Source organism: Megalops cyprinoides, chromosome 3 (assembly GCF_013368585.1).
Source record: "Megalops cyprinoides isolate fMegCyp1 chromosome 3, fMegCyp1.pri, whole genome shotgun sequence".
In the NCBI taxonomy this organism is placed as follows: domain Eukaryota; kingdom Metazoa; phylum Chordata; class Actinopteri; order Elopiformes; family Megalopidae; genus Megalops; species Megalops cyprinoides.
Genome location: NC_050585.1, coordinates 41,368,678 through 41,386,777, shown reverse-complemented (window position 1 = coordinate 41,386,777; position 18,100 = coordinate 41,368,678). Strand labels below are relative to the sequence as shown.

Sequence of the window (18,100 nt, the reverse complement as noted above, 5' to 3'; positions counted from 1 at the left end):
AGCTGCACCGCTGCGTCTCCAGGCAACGCACAGAGGGGGGCGGAGCTGTGGCTGCTCTCTGCGCCCTCCCTGCATCACTGAGGGCACGCCCGCGCCCCTGCTCCTGACCCGCACAGCGTGGTGCTGAGTGTGTGTCTGCTCTCCAAATGGGTCATTTCTGTCCCACAGATTACATCACATTACATTACTGTCATTTCGCAGACGCTCTTATCCAGAGTTACAGTTTTTACATCTTGTCCATTTATACAGCTGGATATTTGAGACAATTCTGGGTTACGTACCTTGCCCAAGGGTACAGCAGCGGTGCCCCAGTAAGCTTTTGAGCCTTACTCCTTACCACTATGTTACACCTCTGCTTTGCTTGAAAAGTGTAGTCACTGAGTGGTCAGGTGTAAGTGCTACATTCATTGTCTACGTGTGGTCTCCAGTACTTGAATGTATGTCAAACTTTCCGTGTCGGGTGTCAGGAGTGTCGGTGCTTTCCACTACGCTGTGTGTTGACCGCATTAACCACTGGCTGCACAATATAATGAGGCCAATATAATGGGTTTACCCATTGGTTTACCTGCATACATCCCTGCAGGCACCTCTCTTCTTGAATGCAGAGAGTGAGCCTGTAGGCCTGTCTGTGTCTCTCCTCTCTCTCTCTGAAGTGGATGCACACAGGCCTCTTGTTCACCTGTTAACTGCTTAAAGATGTCGAGACCTGTAAAATAGCTCTTAAGCAGCCCTCCAGTTTAAGCCCCTTCTCTAATCATCTGGGTTAAACAGTTTATAGCGAGAGTGTCACCGTCTCATCTCTGCAAACAGGAAGCATGAGATAAGCGCACGTACAAGAATATATATGTGTGTCTCTACAGAAATGACAATCGACAGCCAATGTTTTAATTTAAAGTTATCCACAATTTTATTCTCTAACAAAGCCCATTGTACTGAGTGTCTTGTGATGTGATTAAAATGCCAAATCAGTGATGTAATTACGTATGTTCTATCAAGCATAATTTCACCGTGTTTGACCAAGTTTGAAGAAACGTTTAGTTCTGAATTGATGCGGCATAAGGTAAAAGGAACAAAATAACAAATCAAGAAGTACCAGAATGTCTCTCGGCCGTTATAGCATTTATTGTGATTTTCATAATTTTTTTTCATCATTTTTCGTCATTTGATCAACTCCCCAGTGGGATCTCTGTGTATAGGAAAGTGGGATTGGCGGTGTGACAGTCAACGGGAGGTTGCACGTTTGAGTCCTGGGTGGGACCAGGCTTTTGTCGCTTTCCATGCTAAAGCTGGAATTCCTGTGTAAATATCTGTCCATACAAACGGGTAATATGTAAAATATGAACTCCAGCTCACCCCGGATAAGGGAGAATGGTAAGCAAATAATATCAATGCAGGCTGCTGTATTTTGTGGCTGTGGGACCTCGTTCCACCAGCTGGAATCACGTACTTATCTCAGCTGCGGTAAGCGTTTGCAGGTTGGGATATGCGCGGCTCCAAATGCGTGCGTGTCTGCCTGTCCCCTCGCGACTGCCTGTCTGGGTATGTCTCCCGCACACGCCGAGGGGGGACCGGGGCGATCTGGTGGAACGGGTCTGGCAGGGGAATATCGAGTGGAGCCGTGATTGAGATAGCTATGAGCCCTGCCCAACCAATCAGACACCGAAGGAGGTCAGAGCCTGGGAGTTAGCATCATGTCGGGGTGGAGAAACTGAAAGAAGGAATGGCTGTATGTTAATGAACAGCTTCACGCAGAAACACACCTGCTGACACACCTGCGGTGCAGCCTGGGGAAAAATGACTCGCCTTCGTATTGAATGGCGTCAGATATTACAGGCCTGTGTAGATGCTAGTGGTATTACTGTTTTTATTCGTCAATATTTATTTCGCAGTACGCTATAACTCCAGAGGCACGCTGCGTGTAATTTAGCCTTTGGGGAGTGAGTGAAATTTCATCGCTAAAGATTTCATTGATTAAAAAATCCCTTTGACGCACAGGGAAACACCAGGCTAGTTTTCCTCTAAAATTTCTTAATTAGCATTACAGCAGGAAGAAGTCTTGTTGAAGTGAATTTCACGTGAAGCATTTGCGGTTTTGTTTATTAAACCACCATCACCAAACACAGTTTGTGGTGAATTTGAATTACTGATTTGGGAAGTGCATTACATTTGATGTTGTCTCTGAGCTGATCTTTGCCTGAATTTTTCTGGCACTCTTGAACCAGAATCCTAACCCTAACCCTAACCCTAACTCTTGAAGTCTGTAATAGGAGTAGCTACCATCTGCTGTTAGACTTGTATCAACCAATCAGCAATTAGCTGTTGATGCAAATGATGGCAAACTGATTTGTTCACGTCTAGACTGTCACTTACTGCTCAATCGCTCTGCCCGTTTTGATAGTCGTGAAACCTAACTTTACCCATCCTTGGCTTTCACTTTTGTTTTCTGTGCAAGGGGTGTGTAAGCATGTTGCACCCAGGGATAACTGTAAACTTTTAATTAAATTGAGTCTGAATGTTCAGTATGGCAGCCTTTTTCAAAGTTCTGCATCCTGATTGCAGAGAGATTGTAGCATGTGCTTGGGCACAGCTATACTGAGGTTTCTGTGACATTGAAACCTGACACTCTTTTTTCAGGGGTACACGGTCGTCATTTTCAAGGCCTTTGTGTGGAATGCGTAACCGTGTACTTGAGTTTTATCTCAATGTTCTGAAACACGCCTGTATCTGCCCCCCCCCCTCCCCAGGTGGAGTCTTTCATACTGGATCAGGAGGACCTGGACAACCCCATGCTGAAGACTGCGTCAGAGCTGCTCCTGTCGAGTGCTGCAGATGGCACTGACCTGAGAACAGTGGATCCAGAGACACAGGCCAGGCTAGAGGCGCTGCTGGAGGCCGCAGGTACGTCTCTCTGGGTGCCCCCCCTGTGAGGGGCCGCCGCATCGGCGGGTCCTCGCTCTCTCTAACGCATCGTGTCTCTTGGATGTGCACTCTACCCGTCCCTAACGTTAGCGTTGGGGTTTTACCCGGAAGGCATTCACACTACAGTTGTCTTTCAGAAAAAGTGTCTAGGCCGTTGTCGTCAGATTTTTGTGTGTTACGTTGTGTTGACGGCCATAATTTTGCTGATTACATAACATGGCTGTGTGTTTGCCCCAAATTCTTATTCTTGGAAAAATCACATCCAGGAGTGTTTAATGCCTGCTGTGTCATCTGCATGCAAAAAATTGGAATGCAAGTGACCCTTGTTTCTCAGTATGTTTTTTTGTGGTGGGAATACTAAATGCACTATAGTCAGCAAAGCCAGATTGCTAATGCTTATTGAGGGGTCCAGGAAAAACCCCAGAACACCCCCCTGAATCCGGGACACCCAAAGCCCATTCCGTTCCATTTTTGACAGCAGCAATTGGGTGTTCTTGCTGTAGGAGTTTCCTCTTTGCGGAGTGGGCAGATGGACAGATTTGGCAGAGTGACGTGTCGCAAGCTTTGTAAACGGGCGGGTCACGTTTCACACCACACGAGGACGTGGTCGAAATCGCTCACGGTTTCTGTTTCTGCTTGCCTTGGTTGCGGTGGCAAGGTCTACGTATGAATCGATGAAACACTCGCTGTTTCACCATAGCTCCATTAACCCACACTTCCCTTCTCTCCCGCGTCTGACTGCACCATGGTGGTACGTCTCTCTGACGTTCTTTATTCCACTCTGTCTTGTGAGAAACTGGTGCTAGAGCTTTCCGTTGCTGAATGGTCTTTTTTTTTCTTTCCTTTCTCCATTTTCTCCCCAATTTGGAATGGCCAATTCCCCGAATTCTGGAATGCCCAGTTAGTCATCGTCCATGTTCGGTGCCATTGCCACAAGCCCCACTGTCACGTTCCCTCCTTCCGAGACACGTGATGTCAGCCGCACTGCGGTCCACAAGCTAAGCTAGCACAGAGATGAGTCGGAGGAAGACATTTCGTATGCAGCTTTGGCGCCTGATCGACCAGCAGGGGTCGCTGTTGCTAATGGGACCGTAGCCCCTGCCGAGGTACCCACCCCTATCCCCGGCGAAACGAAGCCAATGTGTTCCGCCTGTGAGCTGCCGGTCACTGTTGGCCTGTTGACACGGCTGGGTTCGAACCCAGGCTGTAGCGTTCAGTCTACACTCAGAACGAGTGCTTTAACCAGCTGAGCCACTCGGGAGCCCCCCTGAATGGTCATTTTTTGATTGGTTGTCGCCAATCCTTGTCAGCCTGTGAAACCTGACACTCAATGTAATTCTCACAGCAATGATCTGGCCTTCCAGAAATGGACTCGCAGCTCAAATGTACTCACAGGAGCAGATATAAGCACTGAGCACACTTCTAGGTCCGAACTGTTAAGCCAGTGTATGGTTTCAGCCTGTCATTGACAAATTTCAGCACAGCAAATAGACATGGCTAATGTGCGTCAGCTATCATCACAGCTGACTTATTCCAGGCTTAATATTTGGTCACTAATGTAAAGCATGTATGTATGAGTGTGTAGGCATCTGTCCGTGTGCGAGGGGTTTGTCTGCGCGTTTGTGGGAGATGTGTAAATGTGTGTGGTGTATGCGCGTGTGTGTAATGATGACTGAATGCTGACTCTTCTACTGCAGTATAGTAAGAACAGATCCCCAGCTGGGCAGACCCACCACCTCCACCTGTGCGCTGTTTCTCTCTCTCTCTCTTTCTCCCTCTCTCTCCTCTCTGTCTCTTTCTCCCTCTCTCTCTTTCTCCCTCTCTCGCTTCTCTCTCTCCTCGTTGCCTTGCTCTCACTCTTTCTTCCTCGCTCCCTCTGTTTCTCTCCCTGTTGCTCTCTTCCTCCTTCCTGTCTCTGTCCCTCGCTCTCCTTGCTTTTTTCTCTCTCTCTGTCTCTCCCTGCCAATGCTGTGTAAAGTTCTGCCACAAAGCCCTCCTCTTGGTTCCTTTTTGCTCTGAATTGACGTTTTGTTTATATTACCACAAGATATTCGACAGTAACTGGATACTGAGTTTATGCTCGATTGGACACTGCCTCTGCTTTGGTTATCTGGCATGTGAGATTCTTAAAGTCTCCAGCCTCTTTGGATGGTCTTTTTGTAGTTTCCTGAGCTTTCCCAGTGCTGGAGCTAAGATGCTAGTACATGCTAGTCTGATATCGGTATGCACGGCGTGTTACTGGTGTAGCTGGCTTACAGCTGGCTTAGTACAGACTGACTGTTTTCAGGGTTTGGCGTTTGGGTTTGCAGTGGCTGAACTTGCTGCATGCTGCAGACTGTACTCGCAGTGCACCTGCAGTGTGCTCTTATTTAGATATTAATCATCAGTGCGTAGTGGCCCAGTTCTGGCCAGTGTGTCTTGCGTGTCTCCCGGTGTAGTGTTGCCATTGGATGCTTGTACTCTAGCTAGGAGAAACTCTAGTTCTGCTGACTAAAGAGACCCCTCACGCACTTTGATATGTCACAGCATGCTGGGTGACCAAGGAGACCCCTCACATACTTTCATATAGCACAGTCTTCTGGATCACTGGGTAGACACTTCGCACACTTTCACATAGCAAAGCATGCTGGGTGATCAAAGAGAACCCTCACAGTTTCATATGTCACAGCATGCTGGGTGGCTCTCTGGTTTTTGCTCAATTTTAACTGTTCTGTTTATTTTGTCATACTTTTATATTTTGTCATACTTTTATGGCTGAGTGCTCTGTGGGTTTTTCTGCAGCTTCTAAAGCTGTACATATTTACTTGTCAGACTACAGGAGATATAATTTAAAGTGCGCTCCGGAGAGTAAATTGTGGTATCGTTCGCAATTTGTTCTTGTTTTTGTGGATGACTGCGGAAACCGGTTTTCAGGTTTTTTTTAAATGATTTTGTATGCTTTTTTTTCCCCCCTTGAGTTAGTACATCATCGTGGAATTTTCCTGACTGTGTGCTCGGTTTCGTTTTGCGCTGGGAGAGTTTCTCATGCGGCAGCGGCGGGCTACCTGCACAGCGTGTACTCGCTGGGATGTGCCCAGCCCCTGCACTCAGAATAGCCTCCCAGGCCCCTCACGAGCGCGTTTATTTTTACACCCTCGCTGAATCCCGTTGTTTTCGGTGTCAGTGAGTTTCGGTGCCCACTGCTCTGGACTCCGTGTGGGGGTGAGAAGCCCTGTGTTAATGACGCCTGTGGCCGACACCTCCTCCCAGCCTCGGCTCTCTCACTCACGGCCTCTGTGGGCAGTCCTCATGGGATGCTGGGAAATGAAGTTCTAATGCCAGGAGAGTTATGGAGTCTGTATAAAGGAGCCCAGCTTTTTAGAGCTGCAGTGGTATGATCTGGGCACTGGCCTGGCAGTGTGACGTAGGCAAACTAGCCCTTTGCTATGCCAATGGCTTCTTCTAATCACAATGTGTTGACAGCGAATGATATAATAATTATAAATGATAAGCTGTAAACGATAAATGTAATGTGTATCTCATGCTTGGGATGCAGCACAGAGAACAGCGTAAATTTAGTAAGGTTGAAAAGGTTGTAGCACGACAGGGGGGCCCAGTTCTTTGCCTTGGTCTCAGGAAAGCCCTATCCTAAAGATTAGTATAGGGGATGCCCTGTGCTCTGGCCGGCTCACAGGGTGGCCCTCTCCTTGAAGTTAATATAGGGAGGATCTGTCCTCTGGCCTGGTCTCAGGAAAGCCTTGTCCTTGAGGTTCATTTAGGCAGGCCTGGTTGTAGAGAGGCCCTGTCCTCTGGCCTGTTCAACAGGGAGGCCCCAGCTTTCAGCACTATGGGGAGATTAAACATTCTGTACCAGAACAATGGATTTCAATACAGCAGCAGTAGCACACATCATGACTCAGCACTGACCTACTGTACTGTATACTGAGTGTGTGTGTGTGTGTGTGTGGTGGGGGGGTGTGTGCGCGTGCGCATGCGTGTGCACACATTCTGCAGGTATACTGTGTGTGTGTTTCTGTCACTGTATGGGAGATTTGTGCCTTCGTCTCTATATATAATACTGGCTGTTGCTATGAAATTGACAGTTTTATCAAGTTAATTTCTCATGACCTTTGTCTGCGATAAAAATGACGCAGTGACTGCATTTTAATGGCTGGCTCATCATTTTAAAACATTAATATTTTAAACTAGCTGCAGGTGACAGCATAATGGGCAATTTGCAGTAGCGGCTAAGGCTTATATTAGACAATTGTACTGCATTTTACTGCCTTATCTACACTCCTGTATAGTGAAATTTGGAAGTATTGAATAGTGTGGGATGTTGTTCTAAGATTCTGAGGGACAAACTAATCATTTGGCCTGCTTTGCATTTTTGCACATGCTGTGGTATTTGGAAGTGATAAATCCAAAACTATTTTTCTTTTCATTTAGGTAACTGACTAGAAATTAAATGAGAATAATACTGTAGAATATATATGTATACAATCCACCTAAAATGCATGTGAAGCACAGATAGCAATCTTATGTGTAATTTTTCCTACATGTCTGTTAAGTTTGCATTCTAACTGTTGTGTAAATGGTGGGGCTTTTTCCCAAGGGGGGCAGAGTGATACATACATAGAGAGTGGTGCTTGTCGCTTTGCTCACTTACTTGGGGCTACTGTATACATGCAGTTTATAGTACAGGGTTTTTAGGGTGACCCCCCCACACACACAAAAAAAAAAAATTCCTGCTTTAATGCAGGTCAGCAGGAGTGGCAGTGACCTTTCCCTCACTGTTTTTCTATGAATAGCTGTACTGCCAGGGCTCTGCTGGCATAAACATTTCAGAGGTCAGATTCCCCAGAATGAAAAATGAAAAACAAATAGTCACAGGTGTTTTATTGATCCAGTTTGCACAATCCCTCAGTCATAAACATATTTTAAAGTAAACCACCTTTACTTTTAAGAGTAAGATTCCTGAAACGGGTTTCAAAGAGAGGACAGGGTAAATGCATTTCCCTCGGGGAGACGCATTTTGTGACAATGACCTTTATTTGCAAACAACCGTAATTATGATCGATCTAGCGTTTTATTTTGATAACTTGATTACTATGTAGAATATCCTGCTATTGGCTGTAATTGAGTACAGTACAAGATGAAAGACCAGCAAAATAAGCAGAATATTGTGGAGACAGAGCATTGTTCTCTTTCAGACTGGAACACAATCAGCCAGGGCTCTGTTGAAATGCTTTGGTGTCCACTGCCCTGGGCGAATAAAGGGTTACATATAGGTTGTACATTAAGTATTAATCTCGCTGTACGATGTCAGGGTCTTAGTTTCAACCTCCTCAGCTGTCAGACCTCTGAAATCTTCAGCGTTGGGTGTTGGTCACAGCATAAAAATGGCAAGCTTTTAAAAACATGGCTAGATTTATCAGGGGAAAATGGGGACATACCATTTACTTTAATAATTCAGCTAACTTCAGTGGCATTCTGTACCAGCATAGCCTGCAGCAGCATTTGACTGGCGGCCACAGCATAGTCTTTATGTGTGTGTGTGTGTGTGTGTGTGTGTGTGAGGCAACCTTAGCGCTGTGTTTTCCTTAGTGTTATTGCTGCTGTTCTGCTGCAGTTCCATAAGGGCTGGATGGCCTCTGAGGGCAGCAGCTGTGCAGTGAGTTTTAGCCTGGGTCAGTTAAACAGAAACATAATGACCAGACTCTGTCACAAGACTGAAGGCAGGGCTTCCTCGGTGAATTGTACGGAGAGAGCTGCGGCGTGTGTGTGTGCGTGCGCGTGCGTGTGCGTGCGTGTGTGTACACGCTTGTATGGGTGTGAGCAGAGGTACACTTTGAGGTGTTCAGTATGAAAGTGGTTGATGGTGACATCTTGTCTCTCCTGTCCCATCTGTCCTCTGGATGGTCTGTGGTGGTGTCTGCTTTGTACATGTGCAGACTTGTGCACATTCGATCTATACTGTTACATACATGCACTCGCATACATACCACTCACCCACTCGTTCGATCACAGACTGATTCACTATCTCAAATGCATACACACACTGTACACAGACACTCTCTCTCTCTCTCTCACACACACACACACACACACACACACACACACACACACACACACACACACACACACACACACACACACACACACTCACTTGCATTCTCTTTCGCACACACTCACGCACACACTCACACACACTTGCATTCTCTTTCGCACACACTCACACGGTGACTCACACTCAAGCACGCTCATGCACACGCTCACAGTCTCCTGCATTCGGGGGCCCTCTCTCTCAGGGGCCCGCTGCAGGTCAGACCTCAGTCGCTGTTAACCTGGCGGCAGCAGCAGCCTCCAGCTGTTTCTGATAATGCTGTGATTCACAGCCCCTGCTGTGGAGAGGATGCAGACACACGGCCTGACATGGATCACCTCTCTCTGCTCAGTAATGGAGACGAATACAGGAGCTGTCCCAGTCACAGCCTTCATCACCATGGCCAGGGGAAATAATGGCCTTTAAATCGTGGCCTGTTGCACACAATGTAGCCCTCCTGCATTTAGTGGATATAGGAGTCTAGCCATTCATCCACCCCTCATATCTGTTTTTGTGATATGAGATTCAGACAGCAGAAAGGGGCGTAAAAACAGCTGACCAGAAGTTATGCGGGGGGGTCTTTGGAGGGCTGCTATATTATTTGGTTAATTTTGTATTTTATGCAATATGTATTTGCATTCCAAATGTAAATTTTATGGATTGTTTTGAGTTGGGCAACTGTTACATAAATACAGATCAGATGGTGTTTTTTTGGTGGTATGAAATATACCACAGTTAATAAAAGTAGCAGTTGTTAGGGGATGGGGATTGGGGTAGAACCAACACCTGGACCATACATCCTGCACCTGGTGCTCCTGGTTATGTTGTGTAGTGATTGATAATGAATTGATAATTAACTGAATTTGTAATTAACGGGCAGCATGGTTTGGACACGACTAACCCGCGCCTGTTTGTTCTGTGTGTGTTTTCTCTAACCGCGGGTGTGTGGCGTGTGTGGCGCTCTGGCCGTGCCGCGACCCAAGGCATCGGTAAACTCTCCACTGCCGATGGTAAAGCGTTCGCAGATCCCGAGGTGCTGCGCCGGCTGACGTCGTCGGTGAGCTGCGCGCTGGACGAGGCCGCCGCCGCCCTCACGCGCATGAGGGCCGAGAACACGCTCAACGCCGGCCAGGCCGACAAGTATGTCTCTCTTCTGTCTCTCCTGTTCCCCCCTCTCCCCCCCTCTCCTCCCCTCTCCTCCCCTCTCCTCAGAGCTCCCCGTCTGTGTTCTGTGAGTCTCTCTGGGGTGGCAGTGTAGCGTAGTGGTAAGGAGCGGGACTCATAACCAAAAGGTTTTGGGTTTGATTCTATGCTGGGACACTGCTGCTCTACCCTTGGGCAAGGTACTTAACCCACAATCGCCTTAGGAAATATCCAGCCGTATAAATGGATAACGTTGTAAAAAAGTATAACTTATGTTAGTCGCTATGGATAAGCGTGTCTGCTAAATGCCAATAGTGTAGTGTAATGTGTAGAGTCTGGTGTTTGGGCGGCGCGGTCCCGGTAATTGTAGCAGTTTGGTTATTTTCAGCCGCAGCCTGGCGGAGGCCTGCTCGGACGGGGACGTGAACGCGGTGAGGAAGCTGCTGGACGAGGGCCGCAGCGTCAACGAGCACACCGAGGAGGGGGAGAGCCTGCTGTGCCTCGCCTGCTCCGCCGGCTACTACGAGCTGGCGCAGGTGAGTCCCCTCCGAACTGCCGTCATCTGCGTGTGCGAGAGAGAGGCCGGCGCGCACTGTTCGCTGTTTCTGTGGGAGGTGTGTGTGGGTATGTGGGTGCGTGTGTGTGTTCTTCTGTGTGCGAGTATGTACGCGTGTGTTCCTGCGTGTGTCTGTGTGCGTGTGTCCATCTGTTTCTGTGTGTGCGTCTTTGTGTCTGTCTGTGTTTCTGTGTGTCTGTGTGTCTGACACTCTCCTCTGTGTGGTCCCTGCAGGTCCTGTTAGCCATGCACGCTAACGTGGAGGACCGGGGCATTAAGGGTGACATCACACCTCTGATGGCAGCAGCCAGTGGCGGATACGTGGACATAGTCAAACTACTCCTGGTACACGGGGCGGACGTCAACGCACAGTCCTCTACAGGTGAGGACACTCGCACTCACTCAAACACACACACACACACACACACACACACACACACACACACACACACACACACAGAGTAACTTTACAGGTAATAACACATGCACAGTCTTCTACAGCTAAGGACACGCATGCACACACACAGTCCTCTACAGGTGAGGACACTTGCGCTCACTCAAACACACACACACACACACACACACACACACACCAACAGAGTAACTTTACAGGTAATAACACACATGCACAGTCCTCTACAGGTAAAGTCACACAGACTCTCACACACACATTCTCTGGAGTGTGCAGTGATCTGTCCCCCTTTCCCCCAGGTAACACGGCGCTGACGTACGCGTGCGCGGGCGGCTTCGTGGACGTGGTGAAGGTGCTCCTGAAGGAGGGCGCCAACATCGAGGACCACAACGAGAACGGCCACACGCCGCTGATGGAGGCGGCCAGCGCCGGGCACGTGGAGGTGGCCCGCGTGCTGCTGGACTACGGAGCCGGCATCAACACCCACTCCAACGAGTTCAAGGAAAGTGCACTTACCCTGGCCTGCTACAAAGGTACGTCCCCTGACTGACCCCAGGTCTGTGGTCTGAGGCGTCCAGCTGGAAATAGGGCAGTAAAGAGCTGTTCAATGTTCAATGAGTACCCTTGGGCAAAACACTTTGAAATTCAAAAATCAAATGGACATTGGCATAACTGTTTCCATGATAACAATATTGCCACAGCAGTCCTTTTAATCAGGTTGTAAACAGATCAGTAATGTACAGGAGACAGAAAAACACACACACACACACACACACACACTTAAAATGGTTTAGTAAATATCGAGCTGTAAATGGGTGATATGCATGCATATGCATATATATATAATTAGTTATAAGTAATAAATGCTGATGTTTGTGTCCCAGTCAGTCTCTGGATGAGTCAAGGGTGTTGCAATCATCCATTTAAATGTTTCCCTGATTTCATCACTGAACTAATTTTAACAGGATGTAGGTTTGCCTCATTGCTGTTTCCTTTTCCCTGCAGTCTTTAGTTTCAGTAGCCAGGTGAACACACTGCAAGATTCATTTAGGATCCTGCTGTGATTTCATGTGCCTTTTAAGCAATTTATTTGTCTCTCTAAAGGCCTTGTTTGCCACAACACATTACAGAAAATAAACGCATAATAAACGCAGACTTATTGGCCTTAAAGTAATGTGAAATTAATTCCTTGTTGCACATGTATTTTCCTCTGACATAACATAGCCTTAAAGGGCACATACCAGTAATAATGTATAGATTGATAGTGTATAATTCACATCAATTACCTGTTTAATACTGTTGGAGCAATAACCAGTGCGCACAGGGGTGCTCCAGGACCCAGTCTGGGACGCCCTAGTAGAGTGAAAAACATGGCCGCCCCTGGGCCAGAGGGCAGGTAGCTCAGTGTCTCCCCCTGGTGTCGCTTCAGGACACTTGGACATGGTGCGCTTTCTGCTGGAGGCCGGTGCCGACCAGGAGCACAAGACAGACGAGATGCACACGGCGCTCATGGAGGCCTGCATGGTGAGGCTCTGACAGGCTGTGGGCGCTTTGGGGGCGGGTACAGAGTTAGACGCGCAAGGTCCAGGCACTGTCCTGGATGTGACAGGGATGTTGAGCCTTTGAGCAAAGTAAAAATGTTAGTGAATGTGCTGCTCAGAGAATGTGCGATATATTAGGAGGAAAGGTTTAAAGCCTCACTGTGTGCAGGCTTTTGCTGAATTGCTAAATGTCTCACCCCATGCAAGTTGAAGTACAGAATGCCATATGTGAGTGTATGTGTGCGTATGCTGTGTTTGAAGATACAAGATACAAGATATGTGTTTGAATCTGTGTAATATATGACGTGTGTTTCCTGAGGGTGCATATGAGTCCGTGTTTATGCAAGTGTGAGTATGTATTTACATGTGTGTGAACATGTACTTATATGTATGTATGTGCACATGTATATGAGTGAACAAGTGTGTTTGTGTATGCGTGTGTGTTTCTGTGTGTGGGGGTGAGAGCGAGTGTGTATATGAATGTGTGTGCCTGAGTGCAAACAAGTGCGTTTATATACACGTGGGAGTGCGTGTGTGAGAGTGCGTGTGTGAGAGTGCGTGTGTGAGAGTGCGTGCGTGTGAGAGTGCGTGCGTGTGAGAGTGCGTGCGTGTGAGAGTGCGTGCGTGAGAGTGCGTGCGTGTGAGAGTGCGTGCGTGTGAGAGTGCTCATATACGCCTGTGCTCCGCCGCAGGACGGGCACGTGGAGGTGGCGCGGCTGCTGTTGGACAGCGGGGCGCAGGTGAACATGCCGGCGGACTCGTTCGAGTCGCCGCTGACGCTGGCGGCCTGCGGGGGCCACGTGGAGCTGGCCGCCCTGCTCATCGAGCGAGGGGCCAACCTGGAGGAGGTGAACGACGAGGGCTACACGCCCCTCATGGAGGCGGCGCGGGAGGGACACGAGGAGATGGTGGCCCTGCTGCTGGCGCAAGGCAAGTGCCCCTCTGAGAGCCACACTAATGCTAACGGCGCTAAAGGACAAAGCGCCAACAGCTAAAGCACTAATGGCTAAGTGCTAACGGCATGAACAGCTGAAGCACTAATGCTGCGGCCCATAAGCAGTTGGTCAGTCAAATGTGCTATAACGTATTGCAAAAATAATGTTTTTACAACGAGTTTGTCACAAAGCACTGTCCATATAGCATAGTTGTACATATAGCATTCCTGAGGGAATCAACCTGAAAACCCAGCTCAGTTTGGGGGAAAAAAACGTAAATTATTCCCAGATCCCGGGAAGAGCCAGTGGAGAGATTCCTGGATAATAGCAGTGGAAAAGGTAACATTGGCATAACACTTATAATACAGCAGTTGTGACACCAGAATAGTCTTAATATGCAGACTGAGGATCCTGGGGCTTTTGGGGCATTGTTGGCCAGGGTTTTACCCTCGCCCTGATGGTATTGCAGTTTGCCTGTTCCTCTATTTCTGTCTGTGACTATATCTGAGAAATTGGAGGTGTGCTGGTTTTACATTTTCACCCAGGACAGATTATGTCTATTTTGCTTTTCTTCGAATTGCTGATCTTCCTCTGCACTGGATTTGACCGCATCAAAACAAATCTGTCAGATACAGCATCTGCGAGGCAGTGTGTGTTTTAGATTCACAAAATGGCCACTAGAGGGAGCCCTTGAGAGGAGCTGAGTCAAAGGGGCGAGGGCGTGCAATCTCAGACAGGTTGTCACGGTGACTCTGTTCTCCCCGGGCCCCCAGGTGCCAACATCAACGCCCAGACGGAGGAGACGCAGGAGACGGCCCTTACGCTGGCCTGCTGCGGCGGCTTCCTGGAGGTGGCCGACTTCCTGATCAAGGCGGGGGCAGACATCGAGCTGGGCTGCTCCACGCCGCTCATGGAGGCTGCGCAGGAGGGCCACCTGGAGCTCGTCAAGTACCTGCTGGCCGCAGGTGAGGCCTGCGCTGTACCGCCGCGTCACCGCTGACTGTCAGAATGATAGCAGGGCAGCGAGGGGCTCGGAGGAGCTGGGACTTGAAGCCAGGTTCAAAGCCTGGCTGTGCCACTCCTGTTACGACCCTGACAGAAGTACTTCCTGTTCATGGTTTCAGTAAATTTCCTGTTGGCTAAATCAGTAAGGTAAAGAGTGATGTACTTTGGAAAAGGATGGAAAAACAAAACTTATAGTCGTTAAAGCAGTTGTAATTTAGACATAGCTTAGTAGACTTGGCTGGACGTTTTAATATGGAGCTGTCAGTGAACATGCAGTAATGCCTCTGGTGAGGTGAGCTCATGTCCTGCTCTCGTCTCCAGGGGCGAACGTTCACGCTACCACGGCGACAGGGGACACAGCGCTGACATACGCCTGCGAGAACGGACACACGGACGTCGCGGACGTGCTGCTGCAGACCGGGGCTGATCTGGTACAGCCTCGCCTCGCTCTCCCTCCCTCATATCTCCCTTCGTCTTCACAGACCTCCTCTCTCCCTCTCTTTCCATGATGTTTTGTCTTCCCGTTTCCTGCCGGCTTTCAGTCTCCATCCCCTTCCATTGCTGCAGTTAGACTGTAGAACGCCACCACCCAAACCTGACTAATTTAATTCTGCGTGGACTGTGTCCTTCCTCCGGTGTGTGTGCGCTTGTACGGACTGTGTTCCTTCTTCCTTTGTGTGTGTCTGTATGGACTGATGGAGGCTGTGTGTGTCCTACAGGAACACGAGTCTGAAGGAGGCAGAACGCCGTTGATGAAAGCTGCCAGAGCGGGACACCTGTGTACTGTACAGTTCCTGATCAGCAAAGGTGCGTTTGTCCCGCCCCCTTCACACGTCTTCACTCCCATTGGCTGGGGACCTACAGCAGCTAGCAAATGCTGCGGCTATATTCAATCTGTAAAACCTGCGTGCTGTGCCTGTGTATTACCCTGAAGTAAACCATTAGGCATCATCCATGTGTAAGAGCTGTCCTGTGACTACTCCAAAGCATCGAAATGCTGAATCAGCTGGGAACTCAAGAGTTTAGCGTTAGCCTTTTCACTGTACAAACCTTTGGTGCGGTGAGGTCTCTCTGAAATCTAAAGTACTGAATATTGAAGTATAAGTGTAACGTCATAGGCTGTTTGATTTCGCCCCTGCAGGTGCAAATGTGAACAGAGCCACAGCCAACAACGACCACACGGTGGTGTCACTGGCCTGTGCGGGGGGCCACCTGGCTGTGGTGGAGCTGCTGCTGGCCCACGGAGCGGACCCCACCCACAGACTGAAGGTGTGACCGTCGCCGCCCCTTCGACCCTCTCCCTCCTCTCTCTTCCTCTGGTTCACATGACAAGCGTCGCCGCCATCAGGCGAACGTGAACGTTTCCGCTGCGGTGTTTGAATGTGTGAACATAACCGTACCCCGTGGTCTCTCTCTCGCCTTTCTCTCTCTCTCCCTGCAGGACGGTTCGACCATGCTCATTGAAGCTGCTAAGGGCGGTCACACCAACGTGGTCTCCTACCTGCTAGACTACCCAAACAACATCCTCTCCGTTCCCGCGCCCGACCTGTCCCAGCTCACACCCCCCTCCCACGATACGTCTCAGGTGAGCACGCATCCCCTGTGGCTCCACCTCCGCCTCCGTCCCTTAGGCCTGCGGGAGGGGTTTTGGTTGGGTGGAAGTGATGTCACAGTGATGTCGTTCCTATGTGCAACTCTCTTTTCTTTCCTCCCCATCCCGCGCAGGTTCCTCGAGTTCCATTCCAAGCCCTGGCCATGGTGGTGCCCCCCCAGGAGCCTGACAGAGTGCCCTCCACCCACACGGCCCCCCCGCCAGTCGCAATCAAAGGTCAGTGGATTGTTCAGTGTGTCTGTTTGCCTGTCTGTCTGTCTGTGTGCACATCCTCCCTTTCTACCTGAAAGAACAGGCAGAAGACAAAGCAAGCTGGTTTCAGAGCTCTCTCCTGCAGCCTGAGAGAGGCAGGTTCTGTGCCTCTTGTGTGTAAGAGGTGTTTGCGCACCTAAGCAAAGAGGGTTTTCAGAGTTCACCTGGACACGGGAAAACTCTGTGGTGCTGGGCAGCGTGAGGTGGCCCTGCTGACACTGGCTGCTCCGCTGCCCTTTCACAGCAGAGCTCATTTCCCTGTCCTCCCTCAGCACGATATTTCCCCTTTTTTTCCCAGTGAGGTAAAAACTTGAAGTTGAAATGCTTCCCACATGCCAGAATGCCATGTATCTCTGTTTGGAGGCACAGGGGTCTCGAGTTCCTCTCGAGTCGGCGGGATCCGCCAGAGGAGACCAGGTTCTTGTTCCTCTGTCCCGGTTCCGTGTTCTGTGTCTGAACGTTCCGTCTCTCGCGGCACTCGGCGTGGTTCACTCTTTGGTTTCATGGAGGACTTGCACTTCTTCCCCTTGTGTGTGTGTGTTTTTGTTTTTCATTCGTCATGTTCCAAAGTCAGCTGTTTCCCTCTACCCATCCAAACCAAACACAGAGGGCGGCCGTTCTTTGGTAAGGCAGGAAGTAAGGCCTGAAACCACGGTAACCGTTTCCCTACAGGAGCTCTGTGTTCGTCTCAGAATGAAGCCCTCTTTTGTGATGTCACGCTAGGCATGTTCGTTTCGGTCGCAAGTGTAGTGGAGCTCTGAGAGAATTGGCAGCTTCAGTCAGTATTGCAACATCATTACACTGATTCATTGCAGTCAGTCATTTAGCAGACACTCTTGTCTAGAGCAGCTTCCAGCACATGAGAACAGAGGTGTATCCATTCACGTTGAATGAGCAACAGTGTCAGACCAGGCTAACAACACTCCCAGACCAATGAGTGTGAGCACAGCACTATTCAAGCCCTACCACAAGCTAACTTGTGAAGGGAAGCCAAGTGCACACACAACTGTACATCACAGAATCCAAAAAACATGGCGATACTACGTGTAAAAGAAAAAACTAGTAATACAAGTAATATAATCGTATGTATATTAACGTCATTTATATAATAACGTTATATATGAACGACTAATTATTCATCAGCTGATTCTTACAGGTGGAGCGTAGCTAAGTGAATTTCAAGGGGCCCAGTTTAATCTGCAGAGACTTAAGTTGATGAGACAAGAAATAACGAATGACAGCATGATTGGCTGTGCATTTGTGGCATCAATCCTACAGTCCTTTGAAATAAAAACTCTAGTTTAATTTGACTGCTCCTCTTCCTTGATCCATGCCCTAGCACTCTAAAGCCCAGAAAGGAGCAGCTGGCAAACCTCGTGGTTCACCATCAGCATTAACTCCGAGAGAAGTGCTGTTATGAAGAAAATGTCTTTTTTGGATCCAAGGTAGCAGTGAGGCAGAGGCAGGCGAAAGGGCAGTTTTTCTGCGACTCGAGGGCGATGTGTAAATATTTTCCTTGTCATAAATATTCCCCTTAATGCGTTCGCTTCCTGCCCCACCGTAACTCTCCAGTGTAAGTCATGTTAAAATGGAGTGCGTACACTGGTCAGTATCTTCTGTAAGCAGTAGCTGAAGATCGA

General features: G+C 48.9%; 1 protein-coding gene across 4 annotated transcripts in view; it reads left to right on the top strand.

Annotated features, from left to right (window-relative positions):
* Positions 1–18,100, top strand: part of ankhd1 (ankyrin repeat and KH domain containing 1) — a 52,310-nt gene that overhangs the window by 16,584 nt on the left and 17,626 nt on the right. For 2 of the 4 annotated variants that reach the window (XM_036525227.1, XM_036525226.1), the window contains exons 2-14: positions 2,745–2,898; positions 9,988–10,144; positions 10,536–10,683; positions 10,938–11,085; positions 11,415–11,648; positions 12,545–12,639; positions 13,349–13,586; positions 14,365–14,556; positions 14,918–15,027; positions 15,316–15,403; positions 15,738–15,865; positions 16,038–16,181; positions 16,322–16,424. In XM_036525227.1, the coding sequence (XP_036381120.1) occupies positions 2,745–2,898; positions 9,988–10,144; positions 10,536–10,683; positions 10,938–11,085; positions 11,415–11,648; positions 12,545–12,639; positions 13,349–13,586; positions 14,365–14,556; positions 14,918–15,027; positions 15,316–15,403; positions 15,738–15,865; positions 16,038–16,181; positions 16,322–16,424 (1,939 nt within the window). Of the gene's footprint in view, positions 1–2,744; positions 2,899–9,987; positions 10,145–10,520; positions 10,684–10,937; positions 11,086–11,414; positions 11,649–12,544; positions 12,640–13,348; positions 13,587–14,364; positions 14,557–14,917; positions 15,028–15,315; positions 15,404–15,737; positions 15,866–16,037; positions 16,182–16,321; positions 16,425–18,100 lie in introns of all 4 variants that reach the window. The other 2 variants (XM_036525225.1, XM_036525224.1) reach the window with 1 other exon arrangement.